The 18477-nt window shown below is 35.4% G+C and overlaps 1 protein-coding gene across 21 annotated transcripts in view; it reads left to right on the top strand.

Moving 5' to 3' along the window:
• ESRRG (estrogen related receptor gamma) overlaps positions 1 to 18477 on the top strand; it is a 401340-nt gene that overhangs the window by 333451 nt on the left and 49412 nt on the right. For all 21 annotated transcript variants that reach the window (XM_030448182.1, XM_030448180.1, XM_030448181.1 and 18 more), the window contains one exon: positions 15441 to 15551. In XM_030448182.1, the coding sequence (XP_030304042.1) occupies positions 15441 to 15551 (111 nt within the window). The remainder of the gene's footprint in view (positions 1 to 15440; positions 15552 to 18477) is intronic.

The following is an 18477-nucleotide window of genomic DNA, read 5'->3' as shown; positions in this document are numbered from 1 at the left end:
AACCCTTTTCTATCACTGCCAGACTAAATTTCTTCACTGGTACTTCAGACCTTATGTATCTAATAGTCTGTGTGTTTGATTTTTAATGTTATGAAGTATGTTCATGATAGAGAGAAACTCTTTTTTCCAGTTTCCTTTTAAAGTGTAGTACATTGAGCATTTCTTTCTCATGCACATGTTACCAAAGAAGGGTTTTCTCTTGATAAATTATGTTTTCTCTTTCTTGAATGAGACCTAAGAGCTTCTCTGACTGTTTTAAGCACTTGAAATCCGAGTTACTTTAGTTCATGGTGACAGTTCCCAACCATGTGGAGTTTTGACAAGAATCCTATACCTTAGTGGTACCATGTGTTCCATGACTTCAGAAGTGCACTTCTTTTTTTTTTTTTTTTTTTTTTTTTTTTTTTTTTTTTTTTTTTTTTTAGTACGAAGATTAAAGAGCTTTCCTCAGACTAGAAGCAATAGAATCCAAGGGGACAAATAAGTAACAAGCATCTTACTCTTATCTTAAATATTTATGTCTCTAGGAGGAGAATTTCCCCATCTTTTAATTAAGTCACTTTAAAAATCAAGAAATCTGTGCAGAGGGTTTTAAACTGTATTTTAATGCTGTTTTATTCAAGTGGCTTTGAATAAAAAAAATCACCATTCTTGATGTAGGGAAAGGTACCAATCAAAATCACAGAACTCCAGCTCTGAATTTATTTAAACTGTAGGAAGTTTTTGATGTAGAACTTCAGTAGAAATCATACTAAAACTCACTCTGAATGTTGAAGGGACTGGACAAAGATAAGATTCTCAATTTAAATTTTGCAGTATGTTCTCATTTTTTGCTTTTTGCACCTAGTCTTTTATTTACTTATTGAAATGTCCAGGTATCACTAAAATTCTGCTGGATTGAAGTCTTCAGAATATCTGGCCAAGTTTCCAGCTAGCACATAACTGTGAGTTAACCTAGTTTAAAAAGTACCTCAGTACCATCCTTGAGACAACAACAGATTCCACAGAAACTTGGCACAAAGTAGGGAAGTTTACTTTACTTCTACTTTTTGCAGGTAGTTTGAAAAGAAGATTACTGAGCAATCTAAAAGGAAAAGCACAAGCTGGAGAGAATAATAAGGAGGTATCAATCCACTGTACCACACCATCTGTGACACAGTGGCATGACAAGTGGAAAACTTTGTAAAATAGGAAAAGGACAGTAAAAAATGAATTGTGTTACAGTTTCTAAAACCTGCCTCAATTCAAGAAACAAATGCCTCTGAGCATTGCAAAGGTGTATACTGTTCACATAAATCTCCCATGTAAACAAATGGAGAAAGTATAAAACCTTAAGAAAAATATCAGAAACCATCAGATTTGTTAAGACTATTGCAATCACAGATTTTAAAAAGTTACCATATTAAATCCCAAAAGCCCCTCCTTATAGGAAATGCCATCTGTTTTAATTTTGTACAATAAATGATACAGCTGGCTATTCCTGGAAAACATACTGATGTTTCCTGTAACTGGCATAGAATTTTGCTGGATATAAGCATTCTTAGAAACATGTTCTTCAGTGGCCAGTTCCTTCTTTTTCTGCAGGTTAACTAAGTGCCAAGGCCTAGAGAAAAACATGTTTAAATCAGTTTGCTTTGAAAATAAAGGCAAGGTCTTATTCCTGTTATGTTATTATAGTAATGCAATAAGCAGTGCCCTCTTAGTCAGAACTCTTTGCATGTTTTTATATGATTCTTTTGAATATATGTAGTCCAGATTTAAAATAAAGAAAAACCCAACTTGAAATGACTAAAAGTGGATCCAAATTTGATCTTGTGATAAAAATGCCTTATAGAACAAAGTGAATTTGCAGGGGGAGTTTCTGATGCAAAGAGAAAGTTGTAAGGTCAAAGAGAATGAAAAGAGGAAGAAAAAGCCTTGTTTTGGTCAAAGGACAGTCCTAGGTGTAGTTTTGGATAAAATTATACTATAAAAGGATGAGTAAGGAATTACAACTCCAAGCTTTTATCAGTTGTTAAGCAATGTAGTATAGTTTGTTTATGTTCATAGAATCATAGAATTGGCTGGGTTGGAAGGGACCTCAGAGATCATCGAGTCCAACCCTTTTACCACCATTGCGGTTGCTAGACCATGGCACTGAGTGCCACATCCAGTCTCTTTTTAAATAGCTCCAGGGACGGAGAATCCACTACTTCCCTGGGCAGCCCATTCCAATGCCTGATCACTCTCTCCATAAAGAAATTCTTTCTAATATCTAACCTAAACTTCCCCTGGCACAACTTAAGACCATGCCCTCTTGTCTTGTTGAAAGTCATCTGGCAAAAGAGACCAATGTCCACCCGGTTACACCCTCCTTTCAGGTAGTTGTAGAGAGTGATGAGGTCTCCCCTGAGCCTCCTCTTCTCCAGGCTGAACAGCCCCAGCTCTCTCAGCCTCTCCTCATAGGGTCTGTGCTCGAGTCCCTTCACCAGCCTGGTTTCCCTCCTTTGGACCTGCTCCAGGACCTCGATATCCTTCCTGAACTGGGGGGCCCAGAACTGGACACAGTACTCGAGGTGTGGCCTCACCAGGGCTGAGTATAGGGGCACTGGTTCCACTGTTCCACTGGTGTATAAAGCATATGCAGCCTTTGGTGATCATTCACTCAAGTTCCTGCTGGAGAAAGAGGAGGATACTCAGTGCAGCACATTAGGGATCGTGTCATCTCCTTTTAGACTGTGTCTGCTTTCCTCATCACAGAGATGGCAGCAATTACAGTTTTTTTCATGGGAAATTCACAGGATTCAGGGAATTATTCTATATTCTAGAGTAGAATATATTAACTAGACACCCTCGTGTCCAGTTAAGAATTTAGATCTTTTACATATATGTGCATCAGTTTCTTTTGTGCTTTCAGATCAGGAATGGATTAGTAATAAAAATAAATTCTGGTATCTGTCCCTTAGATATAGACTACAGTTTCCTAATCTGACTTTCCAAGGTACTAAAGAAACCTTGAAACTAAATGATGATTATGCTAAGAGCATCTCTGATACTCTTGGCAATAGTGCCAAGTAAATATTTTTCATGTGTTTTTATTTCCACTTTGTATGTGTATGTTAAGTTGATGGTCCTCTCTTGACCTAAGAATTTTCATGTTTTTAATATCACAGCAAAAGTATATAAATGTTTCATATAAAATATTATGTGAACTAGTCCATATACTTTGACTATACAGACAAGAAAAGTGAGCAGTATTCTTATTAATTCAAGCTTATTAATGTTTCAATTTTTAATTTTAAATTTTAATTTTAATTTTTTCTTTTTAAGAAAAAAGTAGAATCCCCTGTTCAAATATGGCAGGAGAAGTATATATAGTAACAGGTAAAAGTCACTATGTGTTTCATGGAAGGGGACATTAAAAAAAGTGTTTCATAGTAAGTGTAAGGCTCACTCTGCTTGAAATTTTTTTTTTCTGATGAATACAATTCAATAATTACTGAATTTTATGGTGAAATAGTAGTATAAGTCTTGTATCATCATAGTAAGAGTATGATAGGAGACTTGTATGTTGCAGTGGATGTCATTTTGCATTGACTCGCTTGTAAGCTTTGTGGTTAAGTTGCTCAAAAACTATTCTTGTGAGAGGATTATGCACATTTGTTTATTCTGTGAGTGCTAGTTCTTAATATCTTGAAATATTTCTCCAGGCTTCCACTTGTGGGTTTGTTTAGTTGGGATATGTGTAAATTCTGCTGTTCTTTTAGCCTTAATGTCTTTTTAACTCCATGTCAGAGTTTAAGGGAATGAAATCCAGGTAGAAAGTTATATGTTTAAAAGAAAGAAGAAACAATTAATCCAATGTATATGTCTTAATGGGGAAGAAAGAACTTTGGCAAGGAACAGCAGTGAAAGCAGAAAATTGAGGCAGGAAGGCAGTATTTGAAATAAATACAAACTCTGTGAAAGTAAATTGTTTGCTTTTCCTGTCTTTAGAAGTAACTGAAGAAATTTACATGCTTCAGTAGAACTATGCTAGATTTGTAATGCATGGAGTGAGAAAACTTTCCTCTCCTGTTTGATAAATGTTTTTTTATGGCCTGTAGAAAAATAAAATATACATGTATTTAGCATTGCACACACTGAATATTCCCATTGAGATCTGCACTCAGAAGGGTAGGCATGTGCCAATTTAAATACACTGGACTTGTCAGGATTTACTCACTTAAAACTTTAAAACTATTTTTTTTTTCTTTTTTTTTCTTTTTTTTTCTTTTTTTTTTTTTTTAATCTGTTAAGATTCCATATGAAAATAATTCCCAAGGATGAGGAAGTTTTATGCTTTATTTCCTCTTTTAAATAATGTTTATGTAATGATGCCCAATTACTTGTATTAACATACCCTTCTACATTTTGTAAGGTTTTTCTTCAGAGCAGTTACCATTACAATTTAAGCAAAAATATTCTCATTCAAACATCTTTCATATAAAAGTATTTTTAAGAGGGAGGGGTTGTTTCTTGTGGAGAAGAACAATTCTTGTGACAACAATTTTTGACCTTTTTTCTTTTTGTTTTCTTTTGTTCATTTATTCTGGCTAAAATTGCATACATATTCATATATTTTAATAAGAACAAAGCATTACTCTTGGATATTTTCCATAAATTTGTTATCATAAGCAATTTGATAGACATCTACTATAACTATAATGGGAGAAGTTTTCTGTAAATCAGCCTGCCTGGTTGAGAAAACTAGAATTTATTAACCCATTTCCCAAAGGCCCAGCATTACCTATGAGATTAGAACTAAGTTGTCACTGTTTTCTGTTTTAGAGCAGGGGCATTTTATAATTAGAGTATACTAAGTGTTTCAAAATTTATTGTAGTTTCTGGTACTGAAATCTGTTTACCTCATTCTATTAATTGTGTGTAACATTAGGAACAGAACAAATAGCTGGAAAACACGAAGCACATAATAGTGATGTTTTTCAGCTGAGATTTTCTGCATTAATTCTGATTGACTCCTAGTGCTAACTACGAAACAATAGTTGCTATGCAAGCATAACCATTATGTTTTGTACAGAAAGCTTCTATCAATAGTTATCAATAAAGTGGTTTCAGTAATAAACCTACCATTATTTGCTGAAGTATTATCTCAAAATGAGATGCAGAGGCCTCCATGCTGTTTCTCCGGCATGCTATGTAGCATGTCAGGTTACAAGACTAGCAACATGTATGAGCTCATGTATAAATCAGTTACACTTTGGGCATGAATGAAGTGTTAAATACATTCAGGAGAATCCTTAAAATTCAAAGTGAAGAGTTACTTAGACGTTTTTGCTTATGTCCATAGAACTTTGCCTATACGCATTAACTCCTTGTGTTTAATTTTCTTTTTCATTACTCTACCAAAGTGAAACACAGAATATCTACACTTGCTTTAGGAACTGTAAAAAAATTAATCTAATTAGTCTTTCTTTTCAGGCTTTCGCTGTTGGAGTCAGATAGTATCTTAGTTTTTTTATAGACACGTCTATCAGTTTCATTTTCTGATTCTCATGTATGCAGAATTCTTTGATACTGATATTAATGGAATGACAAGGGAAAGGTTATATGCAGAGAAAGGAGAAGTGCATTTTAAAAACATTTGTTTCAGTAGTGTTATGTAGATATACAAATACCTAATCAAAGATGTAAAGTCTTTAATTGGACTGATGACATCCTTTCAAATGGTTCTCCACTGACATCTGCAGTATTTTCATTTGAGGTAAGTTATTGTACACTATGGCACTTTGTGTAATACACAAACACTGATTTCTTGAGAAGGATTCTGTGGATGGGATTGTGAGCCTCATTTAAAAATGTGAACCATTTACAAAGTCCCAGGCAAGACCATTTTGGGTATATCACTCATGAAGTCAAAATCAGATGATTTTTAATCAAACACATGCTGGAGATTTAATTTTGTTCTAACATTTTGATTTTATGTACTGGTTTAGTCTGTGACTTAGAACACTTCTCATATATGTAAGAATATATGTGCAGACACAAAACATTTGCACAATGAGGAGCTATGATAAAGCACTATTCTTTTTAGAAATACTCTATTATAATCCCCTCACTTCCCTCTGCTTTCAGAAATTTTGAAGACAGATTTTTAAGTCGAACTAAAAAATAGTTTGCTGTATTTAGCCTCTGAGTAAACATTTGGAATGAATACTGAGGGCACTTCAATTACATTCCTTAATATCTGGGCGTTGGTGAGGGCAGAAGGAAGTTCCAGAGTAATTGCAACACATTGTAGATAAAAATATTCTGTACTAATATTCTTGCAGGACTTCCTATTACTGTCATGACCAGAAATTATGGAACACTATTTGTGAAGAGTTTGTCTAAATTTATTTTTCTGTTGCTTACTAAATAAATTTTTGTGAGTAAATTAACAGGGTTTTTTACACTCTATACTCATTTCTGGCTACACTACTACCCAATTCTTTTTGAGGAAGAGAAAAATAATTTCTTTCTGAGCGCTTTTTTCTCAGTGTTGATTAAACCACACCTTGGTATGGTTTTACCTGCCACCTCCAGAAACCATAATATATCCAGAGAACGTATCTCCCTTCTTTGTTTCCACCTTTCAGTGCAATGGTGCAGGATAGCACTAACAGGAAGCAGTTCCACCAAACTGACATTTTACGTTTATTTCTTTATTTTCATAGAATCATAGAATTCTTTGGGTTGGAAGGGACCTCAAAGATCACCTAATGCCAACCTCCCTTCCATGGGCAGGGACACCTCCCACCAGACCAAGTTGCTCAAAGCCCCATCCAAGCTGGCCCTGAACACTTCCAGGGATGGGACATACACAGCTCCTCTGGGCAACATCTTTCACTGTCTCATTACCCTTACAGTAAAGAATTTCTTTCTAGTGTCCAACCTAAATCTACTCACTTCCAGTTTAAAACCATTACCCCTTGTCCTATCACTACATGCCCTTATATGATATGTCCCTCCCTAGCTTTCCTGTAGCCTGTTCAGGTGCTGGAAGGCTGCTATAAATTCTCCCCAAAGCCTTCTCTTCTCCAGGCTGAACAGCCCCAACTTTCTCAGCCTGTTTTCATTTTACTGTGCCTATGCCTTGATTTTATGCCTATCTACTGTCATAATTTTTAAGTTTTAGTTTTGTTGTTGAGCAGTCATCACTGTAACCTACTGCCAACAGTGAAACAACAGAAAAAATTATTCTTCTGCATTAACTCTGAGGTTTTCAGGCCGGAGCAACACACAAAAAGATGCTGTGATGTGGGATGTCAGTACCTTCTAGTCTGAACATACTAACGTAGTTTACTTAATTTTTTGTGACCCAAGTAGCAGGTAGAGATTCCCCTTTTTAAAATAAGCAACTGTTTAGAGAAGTCAGGAAGGGGGGCAAAACCCAGGATTTTCAAATTCCTTACAGTCATAAAATGTGGCCATCTGCACTATGAACTCATATAAGCCACTATTGAACTTTACTCTGGAGCAGGTAGAATTTTAAGAAACAGAACATTACACTTCCTGAATGTGGACAGTAAGAGCAAAGTACAGAGAGAGAGAGAGACCCCAAATGAAACCCAGTTGTTTTAGATGAAATGAAACAGAGAAGAGGAAAAAAATATCAGACAAACTTAGGAAATAAGTTTGGTACGGTAAGTAACTTTTAGTATTTCAATGCATTGTACATTTGTTTTAAAGGTCTAGTAATCTAGGAATCCTTTTGTTTTTTATGGTTCTGTTCCAGCAAATGAAATAACTTCCACTAGATAGAAATCCTAATTCTACTCAAACTGTTTCTTAGTCCCAGTAGGACCTCTGTAATTGTTTCACCTCATGCTATTAAGAACTTTCCTGTGATTTCTGGATCTCATATTAATTCCAGAGTTCCACATCATCCAAGTCACTAACTGAAATATTGTGAAACTGCACATTATTGTATCTGAAAAGGGTATTGAGATCTTGATTCATGCTACTGGTACTTCACAGTCCAATTATTATAACGCCTTTCATTTTGATCTTCCCATCTCTCTTGAGAGTTGCCAGCAAATGGTCCAGAACTTAAGTTAGACTTCTTTTCTATTACAGTTGTCACTAGTATAGCTCTTGAATTCTTTATGAGCTTTGATGAAGTGATCTAGAATAAAGGCCTGCTTTTGACCTTCAGGCCTTGCTCAAACTTACTTTTTGACCTTTCTGTCTCCTGGTGTTGCATGTGCTCTCTGGGGGTCACCAGCCAAGCTGACTTTCCCAATCTGCACTTTTCACCTTAAAGTAATGGTTACAAGTGTATTGATGCAGTAATGACTTTACAGCCCAGCAAGCTCCACTTCATTAAATCGGGTGTAATTTGAGCTCTGAAACAAGATAGCATCTTGTGCAAGTATGTTTAAATAAATTAAGGTAAAAATGGTGAAAAGGCTTGCCTTTTCAGTTAAGGTGGCTTTGTATTGCCAGTTGAGTTGAAATAGTTAGTGATAGATTGCCTTCATTCCTTCTTACAGCTTGTCCCAGGACATTGTATTCATAATTGTATTCATAATTAAATAAATAAGACACATACCATTATATAGTATGGTTATGATATATAAGCACATTGACATGAAATTTAACAGTACAATTAACAACAGTATTTTCTGTTTGCTTTGGCAGTATTTAACACTGCTTCCCAGTTACTAGTGGATTAATAGTCTAGGTGATATGGAGAGAAGTGAGAGTAACTGCTTCATTTCAGAAATTTGAAAACTTACATATATTCAGTGCCATCTTAGCTGCATTGCTTTTCCTGCACATTTTACAAATATGCACATTTTGATGCAACATAGGCTTTTCCTCATACCAGAAAAGTGAGGTTTAAAAAATAGAAGTTTTTCAGCCTGCATTTAGTGGCCTAGTTTCAGTCTCATGAAATCAGGGTGACTCTAGCATGTTTCTAATGAAGTTCTTGTAGCAAAACATTCAGAAAAGATCAAATTTAAGCACTAGGAACTAAGTGCATAGAGTATATCTCTTCTAGAAAAGAATCAGGTTATTTTGTAAGTTCTTATGTGAAGTGTAAATAGTATTCTTTTTGTAATATTTGAAAGCTAACAATAGGTATTGCATGTTAATACTGCAGAGTAGCTGTCCTGGGTTTAGTTTTCCTTTTTTTCTTCTTTGCACATTCACCACTTCTTGAACAGAAATAAAAGGTTCAAGGCTTGTCAGCATCAGTTTATAGATAGCTGTTTAAAAATAATGAGATATTGGGTATTGTAAGGCTCAGGGCTGTCTTGCCAGACTCATTTATTTCCATTCACCTTTTGTCAGAATTGCAGACAGAAGACATTCAATTAAAACTTGTCACCTGTTGCGTGTGACCTAATTTGTATTTGTGAGTGTCACAGATTAGGATGCTTAGCTTCATATGGAACCATTAAAAATGTAAAGCAACAATCATACTCTTAAACATTTTATGCCACATTCTTGTTGAGTGAACATCTTTGTTTGTGGACCATTCTTCAATGGAAATCACTTTGCTAAGAAATAATAAAATTTGTTTACACAAAATGTTATTTAGATAGAAAAACTATGTAGATTTTATGCATGTTCTTTATGTTTTAATGCATAAATGACAGTGCACAAAAATTCAGCATGTATATGATTAGTTCATGCAAAGTTAATGTTCCTTTCCAGAAAGGTTGAGTACTGAGCTGTGTAACACATTTATCAATTCTTTTTTCAAACTGGAAAAAAACCCTCTGTGCTTTAACCAGAAAAATTTGTTTTTCAGTTCCTTTGCCAAAATCCAACCTTCTCATCCCCTCTTCTCAGGAAAAAAAAAAAAAATTCAAAAATATTACTTATGTTTGGTTGAGCAAAATGTTAAATGAAATATTGGTTTGTAACACTTGTTTTACAAAAGCAATGTTCTTTTCTTTTGATTTTTTTAACCTGGAAAAAATCACTGTATGTTTTAATTGGCCCAATTTTTTTTTTTAATAGTAATGTGTTTGTTGAAAATCTTTCTCAGAGGAATGGATTAACTTATTCATAGTCATAGAATTATAAGTTGGATGTTATAGTAGTAAACAGTGGGTTTGGGTTTTTTCAGTCCATTATATGGCCAAATTCCTGATCTAAATTGCTTCATAGGCATCTCTTAAGGACAGCCAATTTTACCCTATCTCAAATAATTTTTGGTACTGACTGAATATAAAGTAGAAGGATGATTTTTAGACTTCATATCATACAGTACATAGTGTATTTAATAGTAGATAGCTGTCAAAAGACTAAACACTAAGGCCTTCCCCTGATATTTGTTATTTTGGCTTTAGTTCATAGAATGGTTTGGGTTGGAAGGGATCTGAAAAGATCATCTAATTGCAACCCCACTACATGGTCAGGGACACTTCCCACCAGACCATGCTGATCAAAGTCCCATTCAACCTGGGGCTTCCAGAGAGGGGGCATCCCTTTGCAGATTGTTGCAATGTCTCACCATCCTCACACTAAAGAATTTCTTCCTAATGTTTAACCTCTATCTACTGTCTTTCAGTTAAAAAACATTAACTCTTGTCCTATCACTACATGCCCAATGTAAAAAGTCCCTCCCCAGCTTTCCTGTAGCCCCTTCAGATACTGGAAGGCTTCTATTAGGTTTCTCTGGAGCCTTCTCTTCTCCAGGCTCAACAACTCCAACTCTCAGCCTGTCTTAATAGGAGAGGTGCTCCAGCCCTCTGGTCATCTTCATGGCCCTCTTCTGGATTCACTCCCTCAGATCTATGTCCTTCTTGTGCTGGGGGCTCCAGAACAGGACACTGTACACCAGGTAGGATCTCAGGAGAGCAGAGGGGAGTTGCCTGCCTTGATGTGCTGGTCACACTTTTTTTGATGCAGCCCAGGATAGGGTTGGTTTTCTGGGCTGCAAGTGCACGTTTCACTGTGTGTCGGAGCTTTTACCTTTTTGATGACCTAGGACTCAGTTTCCAAAATGTTGCCCTCCTAATGGGATACATACTTTACATGTCTAACTGAGTTTTTTATCTGCAATGGTATTATACTTTGTAGACTGATTTCACATACTCTCTAGCATCCCTAAAATACAGCACACAAAATAAATACGCTGATCCTGAAGAAAAGATAGCTCACACAATTTTTTCCTTTCTGCATGTTTCTACTCTATTGAGAGAGGTCTTTTGTGGTTTATAGCAGAAGTATTTCTTCCACTACAGATATTTCAGACTGTAGGATTAACATGTTGGCTTCACACTTCTCTAATCTCAAACTGTAGAGATTACTGAGTTGTCTGAAGAGTTAGTTGATGACCACACATTCTTATCTCCAAATAGATTCTCTCTGTGTTCACAGTGGAAAAACCAACTAGTTTTCCCCTTACATATGGATAAATGCAAACCCCAGAGTTAATAATATTTATCCAAGTTTACCTAGCAATCTTACAAGTAAGCACAGTACGTTCAAGTGAACTGGAACGCTCTCAAGATGTTGTCCAAGGGGAGAACTGCATCAGAACCTGCCATTAAAATTCCTTTTGCTCCTTGAAGTTTTGCTGCTAATCCTTTTTTTGCCTCTGCTAGTGATGTTCATCTAGAGCTTGGCAAGATGAAGTGATGTGGGTATCCATTTTTACTGGTCTCATTGTGCAATTTAAGACAATGCTGGGAATCTTACATACATCTGTAGAAAAAGGATCATTACCTAGTTATATATCTGAAAAAAATTAGATAGAAATTTATTTAGTAATACAGAGTGCTGTGTTAGAGCTTGCCAGCATGACACTGGTGTAGAATGTGTCTGCTTGCCATATATCTTATATAGAGGGGATGAAAAGGGACCAGAATTTGAAATTTTCACTGGAAGCAAAATTTTTTTTTCCATCTAATCTCAAACTTATTCTTTACTGATGTACAGTAAGGAAGAAAGGGAGTTTTGATTTATTCAGATATTAATTTTTAAGGTACTGTTTTTCTTTTTTTTTCTACCCCAAAGAAAAAGCTATCACCAGTTAAAGGTAGTAAGCAATTTCATTTAGGCTAGCCTGGTATTGGAAGGTCTTTATTTGAGGGATTGGGCTAATGCCCTCAAAATTAGCTCAGGGATTTCCTGTGGATAGAGCTCCATGGACAGGACAAGAATGTTTTGGGGGGAAGAAGACAAATGAGCACTGGATTCTTGTGTTTGAGGTAAGAAGGGAGGGAATGGAAAGAAAGGAAGGAAGGCATATTATACAGGAGTAAATAGTGTAGTTTGGATATTGCTTGGACTTGTATGGAAAAACAGATGACACTGAGAAATATGATTACTGTACTGAGGACCTGAATTGCAAAAAGAGATATACAGGGATAAGGGCAAATCTTATAATATATAACACCAGTCACAATGGGGTACGTGTCCCACACAAGGGGCTCAACTAAGTGTGAGAAAAGGATTAGAGAAAAGGAATAATTTGCATCTGTTTGTGAGGGAGGAGCAAATGAGGAAATAGAGAACACTAAGAGCTCATGTTTGTCTGTGTTAAGTTTCTTAAGATTGAATCACCTGGTGGGTAGTGCATTGTGTGTATCAGCTTAGCTTACTTCTGTAAAGACTTTTGAGAATTAAAATACCACGTAGGGTGTGTTAGATTATCAGAAATTTATTCCAAAATAACTACTTTGTAATGGTATTAGGAGCAAGTAAGTCTTGTGAGCTAAAATGATGGTGAACTCCATGTCAGTTCTAATGAAATGCTTCTAAAGCTCTAATTTACATTCTGTTGATACTACATTATAAAAAATGTTTTCACATTAGAATTCAAATTAGTTATACTATAGATGAAGGTAGTTTGGAAGTGTGTAATTCTGTTACTTCCCAGTTATATACAATTATAATTTTTTCTTATTTATAGCTACGTATAATAGGTGAGGACATGGATGTATGTATAATTTTCCTATTGTTAGTTATCTGTATTTCCATCCACTTGAGTGTGTGCCTGGCTTTAGTATCTATCATGGCAAATGGAAAGGAGGTAAAGAAGTTGTTCATCTTGGTAGATTTATATTATTTTAATTTAAGCTTCAGTTCCATTACTTTTTGATTAAACATACTTCTATCTGATGTTATCCATCTTTTATCACTATGAAATCTGCTCCCAAGCAGAAAGAAGGATGGCATCTGAATTATGCAGAAATCGTTTTCTGTCTATTTTTCTTCAAATGCTGGACAGTCTTTTTCAAAATACCTCCAATATCACATGTGGCATGTCCTAATCCTCTGCCTGTTTCTGAATATTTGGCTGTCAAAACCTTGATCTCTTTCTCATTTTTTTTTCTTTTTTTTTTTCTCCTTTGTCTTTTTTTTTTCTCTTATGGCAGCATGTTGTTCTGGGTGTCATTTGCTTTAGTGTGTCTCAGACTCCTTATTCAGGAGTGAAGAATACTAAGCTACTGTTAGCTCTGAAAAGCTTTTTAAAGTGGCATTGTTCATGCATTCTAAGTATAACAACAAAACCAAAAAAAAAACCCCCCATGCTTTGGTTATTGAAACACTATAAATTTTATAAGAGCTTACACAAGATCTGTGTATAGATCACATTTGGTAGTGAAATTCTTAAATACTATAAGTATTACTTCATTTGTAATTTTAGATGTGTTTAGAGATGTTGTTTTTGTTATTTATGTCATGTGTTTCACAAAGATATAATTGGTGGCATACAGTGATAAACATACTTCTTCAGTTTGAGGGAGCAAAATACAGTCTTCTGCAGTAAACCAAATTAAATTTCACTATTAAATACAGATACTCACTTTGCTGGTGAGCTAACACTGTTGAGCACTGTTGTATACAATTTGCTGCTTTATAGATACAGACATTGGTTGTGTTCTTAACCCAAGTATCTCCTCTTTTATTAACCTTTATAGATATCAGCAGTCCATCTGGGCAAACGGAAACCCCATGCACACAGATCCATCTCAGCCAGTAGAGAAGTACAGACTTGGCTCTGTAAACTGACATCTTCCTTTGTTCAGCTAGCAAGTGTTCTGGTGCCTTAGGCTCATGCCAGCTTGAAGAGTAGGAGATAGAGCAGGGAAACAAAACAAAACAAAAATAGAGGGAAGAAATATAAAAGAAAACCAAAACCAAATCAATTAGTGTTGGCTTTGGATTTCTGGCTATTTGGAAAAATGGCTTTTCTTCACCAAAACCCAGTCAATCCTCTTTAGTTTTTGAGGATGAAAGAGGACTGACAGATGTTTCCTGGTGACTAGACTGTGTTTTACCAGTGCAGGTTGATGGGCAACACATAAACCCTGTGCTGAATTCTTCTTGCTGTAATCCTCAAGCGTTAAATTCTTTGGTGGGGGTTACTCTGCAGTCCATAAACCAGTTCTGGAGGTACTTCCTTCAAGAGAGAGAACACGGCGATGGGGAAAAGTAGAGCAGGCCACAATTGTGGCAATAGAAAATATAAAAAGAGAAAATAAGCTGCAATTCATTACATTACACACAGGGATCATTGGTATGTAATGTGGCCTTTCATTCTTTTTTAGTTGAACGCTTGTCATCAGATTTTACACTTGGTCTTACTGGTGCTGTTGCCCAGCATTTGTGCTGACTTTTTAAACTTCACTGTTATGTTACTACTTGTTTATACTAACATTGGTCTGGAAATCTGCCTGGGTTACTCAGAAAGAAATAAAAATACTTCATTGTTTTATGGTACATACCATCTTTTATTTTCCCCTATATTTTGTTTTTTTCTATTAGAGTAGCTATGGTTTGTTTCAGGAGCATAAACTCCTTTATTAACTATACAGAGCAGGTAAGAAAATGCTGTACTGCTACAATGAACAATTTGGACAATTAACATGTTAATTCAGCATTTATGACATCTAAATGAACACCCATACAATTTCTTTCAAACTCTCATGAATCATTTCAGGTCTTTAAGCCACATGTATTCTTATTTTACTAAGGATACCTTGTATCCTCTGACCATTTTAATCCATGTCAATTAAAAGCATTGAGTTTGACTATTTAAGCTGTATACAGCACCTATTGTTTCTTAATATCTCATTCTCTGTAGTTCTCATGTTAGCTTTGTGTATCCATAGTGTTTATTACAGCTTTGATCTTCTGCTTCTATCAAAGACAATTTAAGATCAGAGTCTTCCAAACAGAAGCTAATTTTTTTAGGGTTTTTAATAATATGTAAAAATGAACAAATAGTTTCAAACAGCAAATTGTGTTGTATGCTTGAAACTTGCATGTGAGGAAATCTAAGCAAATTGGAAGTACTTGGAGTGCCACTTTCTGTTGCTTTTAAAAATTATTCTTGTGAAATAAAAAAAATATTTTAAATAAATATTGCAACACAGAAGATAGAAGATCATTACCTGGAAGTCATTTTGTAGTACATTTAATTACATGTTTGCTTATTTTTCCCAACCTAGGTGTCCGCCTAGACAGAGTACGTGGAGGTCGCCAGAAGTACAAGCGCAGAATAGATGCAGAGAATAGCCCATACCTGAACCCTCAGCTAGTTCAGCCAGCAAAAAAGCCATGTGAGTACATCATACATACAAAATTCTACAAGTTGACTTCTAGCTCTGCTTGTTAAGCTTCTTCTGACTGGGACAAGGGTTTGGTCAGAAAGTGTTACAATGAACACTGTATCCATTTAGCTGTTAACATATTATTTTAAAATATGCTCATCTTTCTCAAGTGGAGTTGAACAAAGAATACTTTTACAGATGGAAGTGTATAAAAGGCATGGTTTATGCAGTGCAAATTTTACATTTACAGGTTATCTTTATTTTCAGTGGTACATAAAATTCATGCTATGATCATTAGTTCATTGAAGCTTCTAGTTTCAGATTCCACAAGAAAGTGATTTTTGTGGTTTTCACTAACTAAATGAGTTTGCTCAACCTCCCAATGAAAATACATTAAGAGCCTCATTAATTTACACCTATAGATTAATACGCTACCTAGCATTAGATTAAAACAGCAATATGCCACTTAATAACAAGCCTAGATTGGTAGTTTGGGCTCCAGTACCCTCATGGATTTTTTTGCTTTGTTTTGTTATGTTTTAATAATGTCCTTGATTGTATTTTGCCAGACTGAAATTAAGAGAGAGAGCGAGAGCTGATCATCTCACTGCTAAAATACAGGTTCCATCCTCTTTGCGATTAACTAAAAATAGTTAGGGGTTTTGCTTTGCAGCTTATATAAACCCAAGCAGCAACTGTACTAATTCCATGAAGTAAATTTAATAGCATTATAGCAGTAGTGCAGGAGGCTAGTGTATTTCCCTGCAAAGGCATACACTCTGTGTCAAGTGTTGTAAACTCTTTCAAGTTAAAATGAGAATATGCACATCCAGTTGCTCCTGCAGAAAAGGTTAGTTTGTTCCTAAAACAGAGAAATAAGCCAGAGAAGTAAGGAGGACAAAACTACTCATTGTCTTCCATTTGCCTGTGCCTCTTACAAAGCACATGTCAATTTTAGGGTCTTGAAAATTCCTGGCTGTATAGAAAATGGGATTTGTTTCTGATCGTGTTCCCCAGTAGGGGACAGTGCTGTGTACAATACGTGTGAGCATATGGGGATCTGGAGAGCAAATAAACAGTTTTTGAGCTGTAAGTGAAAGGGCATTTTAGCTGTGTCAAAGAAAAAACAGCCAGTTTTACATAAAATTAAGGCTTAAGTGAACATATGGCATAGTTTCCTTTTTGCCTTTCCAAAAAACATTATGCTGATTATATTCCTTCAATTGTCCAATCTGGCATCTTCTGCTCAGCCTCCATAAGCTCTCCCACCATTCTGTAAATACAATCTAGGGCTGCACTAAGCAGATTTTGCACATTATAATAAAAACTTTCTGATAATACAATAAAATTTAATAAACTCTAATGCTTAATTTCATTAGAGGTTTAGTTTTCCTGGGTGCACAGATTGTCAGTTTTTCATTTACTTGATATTGTCATTGAGTAGAAATGTTGATAGCCTAGCAAACAGGCAAAAAAATCCAACCCCAAAACCCCAAGCACTTAAATATGAAGAGAGGTTAATGCTGTTGTACTGAAACACAAGAACCTCTGTGTAAAACCCAGATTACTGCAGAGTACTGCATTACATTACCTTTGAGACAATAACTACACAAGTTTTCTGTAAGTTCCATTTGTCTGAGATAAACTAACCTCCTTATAAATCATTACTCATTATCTAAGTGCCTCCCTTCATTTTCCTTAGCTCGTCCAATTACAAACATTTTTGTAGCAAACATTTATAAAACTTAATTTTCAGATCCTGTCAGATAAATTACAAGACTCAAAACAGTTGAATTGGTTTTGTGTGGATGTAGCCTGGGAGATTTTCTGGACCCTGACTGATAGTTTGTGAATAACAAAGGCACAGGAATGAAAATTGGGTTCTATTGATTCTAATTAGGGAAACATTAAATAAGATTTACCTAGAAACAGTGCTCGTGGCTATTCAGTTTTCTGAGTGATGGAGCTTGCCCGGTATATTAAAAATTTTCCTATGGCCTGTACAATTGCACACTCCAATACAGATAGGTTTTTCCTCCAGTATGAAAAGAACAGGTGTTTGGAGGATCTTTCCTACACCTACTTCTGACTTCTATTCTAGTGTATTTTCCAGCTTCACCATGGAATTAAAGTGGCCTGCTTGCAGGTCTCTTTGATCACAAAAATAAAAAGAATTTGAGAGTTTGTGAATTTTGGATAAAAATACACAGTATTACTGAATAATCTGCAGAAAGCCATTAGGTTCCTTAGGTGAGGAACCCAAGAAAAATATAAAAAGAGTTTCTTTGGCCATTTCTTGTGTTTGCAGGGAAGGAAAAACCAGCTTAGAGATGTGAATGCTTCTTCATTCATCACTGGTTAAAACTCCACAAGGTTGACATTCTCAGTTACATGTGTTTCAATATAAAGAAATTCTCAATTTATCCTACTTCTCAATACATGTAAAAATATTGGAACTTGGAAAGAATCAATGTTATCTTGTCTCACCTAAAAATAGGATGTTTTCTCAGTGAAATTAAACAGGATATAAATAGAATGTTTAAAAAAAAAATACGTGCAAAGGCTGTTTGCCAATATAAGTTAAAACTGCCATCTGTCATCTTTAAATAAGAATTCCTCATTAATCAGTTTGATAATCAGTAGAATATTGAGATAAAAAATTACTCAGTTGGCATGGTTCCCATAATACATATAAAGCATGAATATATCCCTCTGCAATAAAACATGCTTGATGTGATGGTTTCCAGTTGTCTCCTACACTTATATGGAGGGATACCATACATCACAAGTCCTGACACACAAATTTGGAATAAGGCAAAAATTGTAGAGATGGTAGATCAGAATTGAGGAGTCTGTGTCACAACAGAGCAATAAATTATCAGAAATCTGAATGAAGTGGGTATTTTATGGAAATCTGTCATGGGCTGGTAGGGAG

The sequence above is a fragment of the Calypte anna genome, chromosome 3 (assembly GCF_003957555.1).
Source record: "Calypte anna isolate BGI_N300 chromosome 3, bCalAnn1_v1.p, whole genome shotgun sequence".
In the NCBI taxonomy this organism is placed as follows: domain Eukaryota; kingdom Metazoa; phylum Chordata; class Aves; order Apodiformes; family Trochilidae; genus Calypte; species Calypte anna.
Note: the sequence above shows the minus strand (reverse complement) of the source record. Positions and strands in the feature narration are given on the sequence as shown.